The 12407-nt window shown below is 42.8% G+C and overlaps 2 protein-coding genes across 2 annotated transcripts; both read left to right on the forward strand.

The window, feature by feature from the left end:
* The first annotated feature begins 914 nt into the window (after positions 1-914).
* acta1b (actin alpha 1, skeletal muscle b) lies at positions 915-5123 on the forward strand. The gene is made up of 7 exons (XM_079289171.1): positions 915-1074; positions 1996-2132; positions 2718-3042; positions 3451-3612; positions 4042-4233; positions 4338-4519; positions 4652-5123. The coding sequence occupies exons 2-7, from the start codon at positions 2004-2006 to the stop codon at positions 4793-4795; spliced, it is 1134 nt and encodes a 377-aa protein (XP_079145297.1). The 5' UTR covers positions 915-1074; positions 1996-2003; the 3' UTR covers positions 4796-5123.
* A 2307-nt stretch (positions 5124-7430) lies between these two features.
* Positions 7431-9451, forward strand: ccsapb (centriole, cilia and spindle-associated protein b; the record flags this gene model as incomplete). Its single annotated transcript, XM_079289063.1, has 4 exons — positions 7431-7788; positions 7869-7946; positions 8667-8887; positions 8973-9451. The coding sequence occupies 4 exons, from the start codon at positions 7431-7433 to the stop codon at positions 9153-9155; spliced, it is 840 nt and encodes a 279-aa protein (XP_079145189.1). The 3' UTR covers positions 9156-9451.
* Positions 9452-12407: the final 2956 nt, after the last annotated feature.

The raw sequence follows: 12407 nt of genomic DNA on the forward strand, positions 1-12407 counted from the left end.
AGAGTAGCCCCTGCAGATACGGTTACAGCTGTTGGCTGTTTGAGGGGTTCTCTCCTTATTTATTCAATAAGACTGTGGACCTGTGTGAATATCAGACCATGTGGTCTGCAGAATGAATGAATTAAACAAATTGTTTAAAGTGTAGCATGATTAAGAAAAGGGATTCCAGTTTGCAATCTCTTACTGTAGAAGAACACGATCTTCTGTGCACACCCACCAATCATATTTGTTTTTTTGAATCATAACATGCTAAATAAATACAAATATACTTACAATCTACAGATGCAAAAAGGCCTTCGGTTTTCTATGCCATATTGGGCTCAACATATGCAAGCTGGAGTTAATCGGGCTGCAGCATTCAATGCAATCAATTACAAATAGTCTTAAATTGTTATTATGACTGAACTTTCATGACTGGAATGATGAAGCAGCACACATAACTGTTACACACCAAATCTTCAATCTCAGTTTTGATCAGATTACTTGTGTCATCTATTGATCACCATATCGTGAATTGAACTCTTAATTGGAACTTTCAGGCTGCAGCACCGTTGGTTGATCTGTCAGTCAGTAGCGCTGGCTCTCACTCTGGTCTAAATCTGTTCAGATGAGGGCAGCATTTTCCAATTTTAAGGCTGGATGAGGCCTACTAGCAGCAAATCTATAACCCCGGTTGGTAACAACTGGCGTCTCCCCTAGAAACCCCCCACTGAACCGCGCGCTCCTTTTACGGCCGTCGAGGTGGGACCGCGAGGCTCGATGGGAGGTCAAAGCGACAGTTCCATATATGGCGCGCGCTCTCTCCTCGTCGGGGACGCGCAGTGTCAGTCCGGACCCTCTACTCAAACCTAATGGATGGAGCTCCCTCCGCCTCCGCGCTGCACCCCACCCACTCCTCACCCTCGGCCTGTCAGCATCCTAATATGGCAGAGGGCCGGGATCGGGTCTAGTGCTGAGGTTTGTGAATGGTGGAGGTTGGGTATATAAGGTGGACCGGCAGCAAGGAAGATTGTAGCTGGTTCAGCAATAGCATTGGTTGGGTCTTTCTCTCCGAGCCGCAGACACACTCCTAAGGTAAGACCCTGCTAGAACTCCTGAAGCCTTGGGATACAAGACCTTAACCAGAACAGTAATGGAGCATACTGGAGCAGAAGTTAGGCAGGACTGCCAGGGACAGGACGCCTTGGACCAGATACCACTGGAGCCAACATGAGCAACTCCACTGGAGGATAGGATTAACTGTAGGAGAGGCCTGATGCTGAAGAGAAGGACTTTTTGTAAATAGTGTAGGCTGAGTGATATAATAGAAATACGGTGCTGGGCAGGGGAAGCTCTAATCTGAATACCCTTGCTGTGATTTTTTTTGGAAAGATAGATCGATAGATCAAGTCGAATGAAGTAGTTGGTTTCAGCATCTTCACAGGTGCAACACTGAATCCTGAGATGGCGCTGATGCAGCAAGACGCAATGCACATTCAGACCAATTAAAAATCCAGAATAATGTACCTGAGAAAGTTGATAATGAGAAAAGAGAGATCGCTTGTAGATTTACCTGAACTTGAGCAAACATCAGATCTTTTATTTTGCGGGACATTGTGAATAATATAGATATAGAGGACAGATTATTAGTCGAGACAAATTCAGAAACATGTCTGAACAACAAAAAATAGAGAAGTTACAAATGATTTACTTTCAATGTGATTTGTATATGCGTATACGCCATGCGTAATAGCCGGCTGTCAGTGTGTTATGGAAACGTTTAGCGCAAGGCATGGGCCAAACCATGTTCATGCTCCAGCAAATGTTAGTTATTTAAAGAAAAAGGTTTTTGTCTATTAGTTTCTAAATATAAGACACCTGGTGTGAGCTTGTAGGAAACTAGAAACGAGTAAACCAAAATTGAAGTTTGAGATTCATTTCTGTCACACAGCATGTTTCACCACGTGGATTTGATTTAGTGAGCTGAACACTTTTTCTTCCCCTCCTCTCTTACAGAATCCAACATGTGTGACGACGAAGAAACTACCGCCCTTGTGTGCGACAATGGCTCCGGTCTTGTAAAGGCTGGCTTCGCCGGAGACGATGCTCCCAGGGCCGTGTTCCCCTCCATCGTCGGCCGCCCCCGTCACCAGGTAAACAGCAGAGACAATTCCCATTTATAAGGAGAGACTAACTAGAAGTATGCTTACTGATTGTAGGTTATGAAAAACGATTAGGCTAATAATTACACCATTCATCCAATATAGAAAAACAATTCGGTTTACACTATATTTTACAGAAAACAATATTTGGACACTCTTACAGGCAGTTAAACACTCTTTTGACTCCTATGGAGTGAATAATTAATTGAACTGAGATATAGATATTTTAGTGTTAGAATGGTGTTAGAATGGTTGTTTTGTACAGGTAGATAATAATATTCGATAACAGCGTGGCATTATGTGTCGTGAGCCATGTAAATGTAGCTCCTTTTAGCACCAGCAATGTGGCCTTTGACTCTTTGAGACTAAATTAGTCACAAATGTACCGACAGTCACACAATTACTCTCTGTCATGTCCCTGTGGGTGCACGCTGTTATTTGGCACATTCACGCAATGGTCAACGTGCCTTTTGCGTCACACAGTAAAGACTTTAATCTGGCCAGGAGAAGGTCATACCTCTGTTTGGATAATTTGACGTAACCTTTCCATTATCTTGCCCTCTCCTCCCCCTTCAGGGTGTCATGGTCGGTATGGGTCAGAAGGACTCCTACGTCGGCGACGAGGCTCAGAGCAAGAGGGGTATCCTGACTCTGAAGTACCCCATCGAGCATGGTATCATCACCAACTGGGACGACATGGAGAAGATCTGGCACCACACCTTCTACAACGAGCTGAGAGTGGCACCCGAGGAGCACCCCACCCTGCTCACTGAAGCCCCCCTGAACCCCAAAGCCAACAGAGAGAAGATGACCCAGATCATGTTTGAGACCTTCAACGTCCCCGCCATGTATGTGGCCATCCAGGCTGTGCTGTCCCTGTACGCTTCCGGCCGTACCACCGGTAAGACTGACAACAAACAGCTGCTCCTCATCGCACAGATTCACATACATAATACAAAGAGACAGTAGCCTTTATTATAGAATATATAATGTAACTGACTTATGTAACTAATACAACTATACAACAATTGCAACACATAATATCAACTATTAAGTTATTGTATATAAGCTATTAAGGCGCCCTTTCGCCATGGTGCCCATTTTGCGCACTACTTTTACGCACAGTCGGCCAGCCTTTCTGTGACTGTTAATTCTCTTTTATGGCCCTTATGTCATTTACATTCAGTCTGTATTTGTAAATTCTCATTCAAGCACCTACTTCAGGCACACTTTTATGCTCAAACCTAAAATGTTTGTGGACCTTTTTGTCGTCTGGACTCTACTAAACTCTCGCCTTGCTTCTCCCCAGGTATTGTGCTGGATGCTGGTGATGGTGTGACCCACAACGTCCCAGTCTATGAGGGTTACGCCCTGCCCCACGCCATCATGCGTCTGGACTTGGCTGGTCGCGATCTGACCGACTACCTGATGAAGATCCTGACTGAGCGTGGCTACTCTTTCGTGACCACCGGTGAGGAACTCGGCCAACTCCAATAACAAAGCACCTGAAAGAAAGAAGCAACCATAGACCAGCTTTTAGGCAGACAAAGTGGAATCGAAATTATTATCGAACTTCGTATTTTATTTTACCAGCACTTTTGCTGTAGCAACACAATTTAACAGCAGCCTGACCAACAACAACAAAACCTAAAAGCAGCGTGTGTGGCCTATTGCTGCCTGTGTGCGCACAGTGCCCGACAATGCTACTGAAAATTAAGTATACTTAATTAATTATTAAAATCGATTATCAGACTTGGTGAAAACGGAACTTGTGTTTAAGAAAATAAAACATATTTATAGCTTTCGTAACTTTTGTAGATCAGCGCACTTAATTACGCACACGGTGTCTGTGGTTTGTTTGTCACTCCGGACAAACTCTCATCAACTTGTCTCCCAACAGCTGAGCGTGAGATCGTGCGTGACATCAAGGAGAAGCTGTGCTATGTGGCTCTGGACTTTGAGAACGAGATGGCCACCGCTGCCTCCTCCTCCTCCCTGGAGAAGAGCTACGAGCTTCCCGACGGTCAGGTCATCACCATCGGAAACGAGAGGTTCCGTTGCCCTGAGACCCTCTTCCAGCCTTCCTTCATTGGTACGTCAGATAATCCTTTATTTAGTCTCTCAGTACGCACAGTAGATATTGCGCAAAACTAGATACCGTTCTCCTCTTCACACTTGTCCCTCTCACCTGACCAGGTATGGAGTCTGCCGGTATTCATGAGACCGCCTACAACAGCATCATGAAGTGCGACATTGACATCCGTAAGGATCTGTACGCCAACAATGTGCTCTCCGGTGGTACCACCATGTACCCTGGTATTGCTGACCGTATGCAGAAGGAGATCACTGCTCTGGCCCCAAGCACCATGAAGATCAAGGTACATATTATGATACCAAAAACATTACAGTTCATCCCCAAATTTAAATATTGTAATTGATGATTACGCATGACAAATGTGAAGCACTCTGGCGCTTTACTGATCCATTTTGTCTCCCTCCCTCTCCTCCAGATCATTGCCCCCCCAGAGAGGAAATACTCCGTCTGGATCGGTGGCTCCATCCTGGCTTCCCTGTCCACCTTCCAGCAGATGTGGATTTCCAAGCAGGAGTACGACGAGGCAGGTCCCAGCATTGTCCACAGGAAGTGCTTCTAAATCATGCACCTTCATCTCCACTACCAGCTATCTGGAGATCAAGCAAGACGGAGGATCACCCTCTGCGGCACAGCAACACTCTGCTGTCAATGGACTGTCTGTCTGCGCTGTTGACATTCATATGCATTTTTTATTCTTTTAAAATGTGCATATTGTTTAGCTGTTTGTTGTCTGTGTTGCACAGAGAAAGGCTGTGAAAATCCACCACTGAACCATGCATCCACCCAAAAGAAAACTTTAATAAAAAAGAATAACAACATGTTTCCCAACACATGTGAATGTAAGTGTATATACATATTGATAATTTATTAAAGTCCATTATTTGGTATTTTTGACCCTGGCCTTGTTTTTCTATTAGAGGGAGGGTAGTGGGAGAGGGGGAAAAACAAAAGCTTTGGGGAAATATAAATACTGGAATGTGGACGATTTAACAGAGGTATTCAAAAACCAATCTGCCCTCAAAACCATGAAAATCTTATTCATTTGGGGGAGTAATAACCAAAAGCATCACAACAATGAAGTCCGGGAGAGGCTTAATTGGCTTGAGCACAAGTGTACCTGACACACTTTATACCGCATAAACCAATCGGCTGATCAGGTGCCAGGGCAGTAGAGGTCGATAGGGGTGTTACCACGGCTCTGGACGGATGAGGAGGAGGGAGGGTGTCTTGCTCTGTCCCATCAGTCACTGCTGGCTGGGCGACAGCGCTCGTGAAAGGTGACGCCTAAAGGTCCGACAGTCGGAGTCTGACTTGCCAGGAATGTGCCAGGGCAGCAGCAGCAGCTCCGCTTTAGACCGAGCGGATCAGGGTCACCCGACACCCGGCTCTGAATCCCGTTGAGCTGTCTGCCCTGCAGGAGCCTAAACGAGCAGCTCCGGCTCCCAGGCCATCTGTAGGCAAGGCCAGACCCGCAGCCCTACCTTATATGCATAAGCTCATCAGGTTAACTGGGTGTGTGCTTTGGGTCTAGCCTCAAAGCACAATATAGTATGGTGGGGGCGTACCACCCTGTGCCCACATCATTTATATTGATCTATCGCCAAGCCCCGTATTTATAGTTCTTAACCCCTCGGGTACAGACATATACAAGACAAATGTAAGTGCCTCCACGAATATTAAGATGGGTATATGCTTTTTGGGGCCATTGGTGGCAAAGTAAAGCACTGTTTATCCCAATTTAACAAGCAACAAGTGACTCAATTAAGCTCTAGTTGTTGAATCTATGCCTTGTGTCTAAATACAGTAAAAATAATCGTATTTTTTTTAATCATATTTCACCATCTGATAGAAATAATTATCAGCAAAAGTCATTCATAAACGCCCCGACCGCATTGCTGACATCCCGGTCCGGGCCACCTGTTGCGGGTGTGTTTGGCTTTTTAAAAACGTCCTCACGCGGGCGGAGCTAAGAGACGCAGCCAAGATTACAGCAGCACCGTGAGCGCCATCTGTTCTGCTTTGCTTCCGTGAAATCCGAGCCCAGTGTAAGTATATTTACGGTACACACATTTAGACTCTTACAGCACTGAATTTCTGCTGTCAAGCCATGCACTGTTATAGATGAAGGGGGGGGGGGGGGGGGGGGATGGATTGTCAGTGATATATTAATACGTTTTGGTTGTTATCTGCAAGCGCTGATGCGATTGTTGGTGCTCCATATTATCATATGATTTAGTCACATATTTCATTAACACGGACACATATGTTATGATGATGAGCATAATGAGTAACGGGCTAATTGTTTAACCAATATATTGACACTGTTACTGTGTTGTAGCGAGTTGATATGACACGATTTTATGTGCGCATTGTTTTCAAAGCCGTTGGATACAACAGCGTCGTATTTCAGCAATTCAAAAATACAGTTTTAGTGATTTGAAGCACGGCGACTATAACGCCTCAAGTGTTTTCATACAATAACTACGGTTGGGCTGACCTTTAATTCAGAATATTCAATATAAGGCTTTTAGATCGCTGGAGCCAATCAGAGGACGAGATGACTCCTACGTCATCACGTTCAAGCGTGTCTGCAGTCAACGTTGTAATGGATAATTCAGACTTCGGCCAGTTTTAACAGTGCGACGCCGATTGAGTTTACAGAACATAAACCCAAATTATTTATCTCCCCAAAACTAGACTCGTATGTCCGCTCACAGGAGCCCAGCGAGGCCAACCAGCCTCGGGGAGAAGAGGAAGTAGGCGGGTGTTGTAGCCAGGGGAAGCCTCCAGCTGCTCAGCCATTGGCTCTAACGCTTTACATGTTACAGTTTAAATGTCTGGCGGTGACACCGATCCTCAAAGACCTGCGAACGTTGACAAGATCGTAGCTGGTGTTTGCGAATGCTTTGTTTTAGGTTATAACACAGTTGTTACTGCAAATGTAGTATACAGTGCACACCTTATAGACCTGTTGTGTGTGTGTGAGTGAAGTTTATGCATATTCATTTTATGTTCTCTGTAATATTGTAAACATTTTAATATTATATCGGTGGAGGCTTCAAATAAGCCCAGTTGGCTTTTTGCCTCTTCCTGCACTGTGATATTCATTGATCTCATTTATCTAAGCAATAGCTTTTCACGAAATTGGAGAATCTTTACAGCTTTTGCGGTCTGTTGATGGATTTCAGTTCAAGATGGTGACCAAGAGGATCCGCTCAGAGTACATGAAGAAATTCAAAGACCCCAAATGGGAGACCTACAGTAAGTGTTACGAGGAGATGCTGAAGTACAGGCTGACCCGCAGGCTGCTGGAGCACACACACAACCCCTGGTTCTGGAGTGGCTCCGACAGTGATTCAGACTCCGGAGGAAGAAGTCCCCCCCCTCCCAGTAAGAACCAGGTAGGGCCCGAGACCAGCAGAGACAGGACGGAGGTGGAGCTGGAGGAGTGTGAGGGGGCGAGGATGGACAGACAGCAGGAGCAGCTGAGCAGAGCCAGAGCCGTACCCAGGCTTCCCCTTCCAAAGGAGGAGAATGGGTCTGCAGTCCATGGTACATGTGATTTAAGGACTGTACAACATATTGGGATGTTCACAAGCTACTCTGTAACATATGACATTCACTCCTCTCAGGCTCTCAGCTTAAAGGTGCCAGAGACACAGAAGTACCAGAGGAGGAGAGAGAGGAGCAGACTCACAGTCAAGACGGAGGTAAAGAAGAAAACATCGATGTGATGAGTAGTAGGGTGATGGCAGAGAGGCCGACTTCCCCCACGCGGGGATGAAAAGCAAAAACATTGTACAGCAAAATGACTAAAAGCTTAATTTGAAGCTACTCATTATTCTACACATTATAGCTTTACAGTGATTTAGACTGGGTAGGTCCTAATACATGGTTCACATTTCATCAATGATTTATACGTTTTTTGTGGACACAACTGTTTAAAAAAAACTGCAAAACTCAAAATGACATGTCAAATATAGACACCCTCCATTCAGCACCTGCAACAGACAACCCAGAAAAACACACCAACAGGGACACCTACTGGAGCAGCACGGCCGTCACAGCTGATACAAATAAACAAAACTACATTCATAAGACTTACTACAAACATATGAGAGGTCATGGAAGTTTCACCCAATGCGCCCTTATTATATAGAGATTTGCACAATTTTGCTATTAATAACAATAACATCACATTGTTAAACAAGTAACATACACTATATCAAATTGGGGAAGCAGAGTGTTCCAGGACAGCCTCACTATTCATTCATAACTCTTGACAGAGATATTGTACCTCTGCATTGCTTTGTTTCTTGCAGATTATTTTTCTCCAAGGAATTTACTGCATATACATTTGAATGTACCAGTTTTATCGTGCATTTCTGTGCTGCTTTAACCTGTTTGTATTTTCTATTTTCTATTTGTAGAGAGAGACACTGGAGGAGCCAGACCACAGAAGAGTAAACCCTCCAAATCCTCAAAGCAAACATGGCGCTCCCAGCGGGTCAGGCCTGCACCAACACGGCCGCCCAGGGACGACAGTAAGGACGGCAGACATCCTTTTGCTCTGTACGGTTCAGGAGAGAAGGACGCCGACGCGGCAAGCAGGAAGACACACAATGTTGGCGCTGCAGCTTCTACTACTGAGGTAATAGTTATTCCTGGGGATCTACCCGTGACACGCTGTGTTGTGGCTGAGCACAAGTTTATCATGACGTTTATTCTCCCGGTAGATCCACCAGTCGGCTCTTCGTGCTAAGATCCGGCGGGAGGTGGAGCGTCAGATGCAGACCCAGAAGACTGAGCGGCGGACAACCAAGTCTGCCGATCTGGACAAGGCCAGAAAGTTGGTTCAACCAGAATTCAACCCCTGGCTCACAGAGTACATGCGCTGCTTCTCTGCTCGCTCACGATAGGACACTTACATACAAACACTCAAAATACTTACATCAGGGTGATTCCAGACAAAAATACAAAGTTAAAGCCATTATTGCCGACTACCCTTGAAGTTTAAATATCGATAGCTGTAGAATAGAACATGGGGTCGACTGATTCATACAAAGGCTCCAAAATGTGTATTACACCCGCATTCAGGATGTAAACTGACAAAACCTTTAAATTCACTGTGTGGCTTATTCCTCCAGATGTGTACTGTCGTGTTTTTACGTGAATCAATTTGAATATGTATGTACAACAAGAACCATTTCACAGGGTATAAGAGACTCGAGTAAGAGATGATTTGAAAGTGTAAGTATACTTTGTGGGTTCGTCTACTGAATGCAGATATTTTGATTAGAATGAAGAGTCTGAAATGCCTTTTACAGCCATACTTTGTTTTAAACAGAGGCTACACAAGACGTGTCCATGTCTTTGATACAGGGATATCAAACCACAGTGGACTAACACAGGAGTAGTGAAGGCACATGGCAGCGTGTCTGGATAGATTCAGCCATGTTCTTAAAAACACTTTTGAGATCTAATTTATAGACAAACACATGTAGACAAAACCAAACACACTTTCAGAAATATGTCTGGAAAAGACTTTCACAGCTTTTGATTTTCAGATCGCTCATCGCTGTGACCTAGGTCTTGTAGATTTAATGGGTTTTGTAACAGTTCATGGATCAATCTTTCGATAAAAAGTGAATCACACTCCGTCAAACTCAAACTCTGTGTAAAATCACAGTTGTGTGATGTGGCACATTTTCTCACGAGCTTTTTGCATGTTTGTTGTTTAGTTGTGTTAATGTGCACTTACAGTGTATGGCAGTGTGAACATACATGTTTGACTTTCTAAGCCATTGGATGACTGAACATTGTGTTTCTGTGGATACTGCAGAGTTTCTGTTGTACATTGACTCGTCATGGGACTCTTTCTATAACAAAAAAAATGTATTTTAAAAATGTCATACAGCTAATTCAGGTTCCTACTAAGCTTAACAATCAATTGTTGAGGCCAAATATCTTCATCATGACTGTTTCTGAATATGCTTTTGAACCAAAAATGGAACCAAAACAACAGCAGACATTAAGCTGACGCCGAGATGACCGTCAGAAGTACATGAACACATATTGCTGATTTACTGTTTCTTAAAGCAGTTTACGCTCTAAAGCAGGAGCACCACAGCACTTTGATAATTAGTCACCTTTCTGACATAATGTGTAGATATTAATGTAGATACAGAATTCATTGCCACCTATTTGGCTTTTTGTGTAATTTGTTCATCATTTGAATCTCTGTATTTGTTTGTATGTGTGTAAAATCAGAAAATGTTATTTTTACTTACGTAGATAAGAAAACAGAAATGGACTTTTAATCCTTTGTGTAATAGATCTGGTGTTTTTATGAGAATCAGATCCCTCTGTGTCAGTAGTCATTCCATAAAAACTGGAGAAAAGACTTTTTCTCCTTTGCACAACTGTATGTATTGATATTATTGATGTGACTATTGTGCAGAAAAAAAAGGGACATTTTTGATAATTTATAGCAGTCATCACATATGATCATCCTACTCAGTAAATTGAATCAGGCAAAGCGGAGAAGAAATAGAGTTTATGACCAATAAGGCACCAGCAGTACTTCCATTTCACTTCTTGACAAACTCCACAGTGTCGAGTCTGGTTTCAGTGGAAAAGCTTCTGCTGTTCCTCACATATATAATTGATGACATAAGGGGCGTAACAATTACAGAATACTGTATTTCTATGTTTAAATCGTAGGCTTTAAACTGACTTGTGTACATATTTTATTTGGAGGAAAATAAGTTAAATGGTGTGGTGCAAAGCTTTTTAATAAATCACTTTTTTGCATCTGTTCATCTCCACCAAACTACGGTACACATATTATTCAGAAAACTTTAAGAAATCAAATCTCTTTGAAGTAAAACCATCAACAAAAACATGGATTAAACCAACAAAAGCTGCTTTTCAAAGACAGTGCTATATTTGTCATAGTTTTTATTTTAAAAACATATGCTTTTATTATACACAATAAATTAAAAATCCATGATATTCATAGCGGCAAGAGAAAAACAGACATAAATAGACAAAAGGACTTGATGACATAAACACGAGACGGCGACCTGACGTGGAGCAGCCAAAGCCACCAGAAGATGAATTCTAATTTGAAATATTTCTACAGTTTGAAGTGTGCTTGATTTAAACATAATGCATAATTGTCAAGGGTCTAAAATGTTATAAATAATAAAAACATAAATGTGTTGTTGTGATGCTTGAATACACCTACGCAAAACACACCTAAACCTTCAAAGAAATTCCCCAGTTGAATTGTTTTGTGTCGAGAGCTTCATGTGGCTGAACTGAGCATCACATCTCTTTGGAGACAAATGAAAATCAAAACACACATCAGATAGTTTCATGCCGTTGCTAAAACTTCAAATGCATTCAGTGTTACCCCACAGCTGGCAGCAGTCAGTGAGGCACTCGTGTAAACAGGCGTCACTTATAAATGAGGGATCAGTCATTGTTGGATTATTTTGGATAAAAGGAGTGTTTTATTTAACTGAATGGTAAATGCTGAGCACGCCACTGTAAATTAAAAGATGACATGTGACTTTCACACTCCATTGATCATAATATTTCTTTTTTGCAATCTATAATCTTGACAATGATAAAACAGCATTTTCCCACGTAAACATGCAAGTCCATAATGTAATCCACATCAGCTTGTCCCAGTCACAAACAGTACTGCCCATCTATACTGCTTACATGTTGCCAGTGTATTGTGGCTTAACATGTTAATACACTGGAGCATAAAACAGATGCTGGATATGATATCTACTTTAATATACATATAATACCTCTTCATAATGAAATACTCTGATCTTCTGTTTGAGAAAACATGCGTCAGTCTATATACAGAAACACTGTACAGTGTACAAGATGCTGTAGGGCAACGGAGGAGATTCAGAGAGATACTTTACTGGGAGAGTGTGTTAGACGGGATGCAGGGAGTGCAAAATGTATTGTGGTGTGTTTAAAACAGGAAGTTAACAGGCAATCGGAGCCGTTGTGTAGCAAAGAGAAGTTCCATAGTAGGGGAGGGTTTTGGATATGCATGTAGGTTTACAAAAAAAAATGTCATGCTAAGAATTATGTGAGAAAATTGATAGAATGTATCAAGTATTAACCTGAGACCAGGAGGCGAA

Source organism: Melanostigma gelatinosum, assembly GCF_949748355.1.
Source record: "Melanostigma gelatinosum genome assembly, chromosome: 2".
Taxonomy (NCBI): domain Eukaryota; kingdom Metazoa; phylum Chordata; class Actinopteri; order Perciformes; family Zoarcidae; genus Melanostigma; species Melanostigma gelatinosum.

Bases quoted from the DNA above. Each gene is read 5' to 3' on its own strand.
- acta1b (XM_079289171.1), top strand. From the start codon at position 2,004: ATGTGTGACGACGAAGAAACTACCGCCCTTGTGTGCGACAATGGCTCC. The intron at 2,133-2,717 runs GTAAACAGCAGA...CTCCCCCTTCAG, and splicing joins TCGGCCGCCCCCGTCACCAG to GGTGTCATGGTCGGTATGGG. The intron at 3,043-3,450 runs GTAAGACTGACA...GCTTCTCCCCAG, and splicing joins CGCTTCCGGCCGTACCACCG to GTATTGTGCTGGATGCTGGT.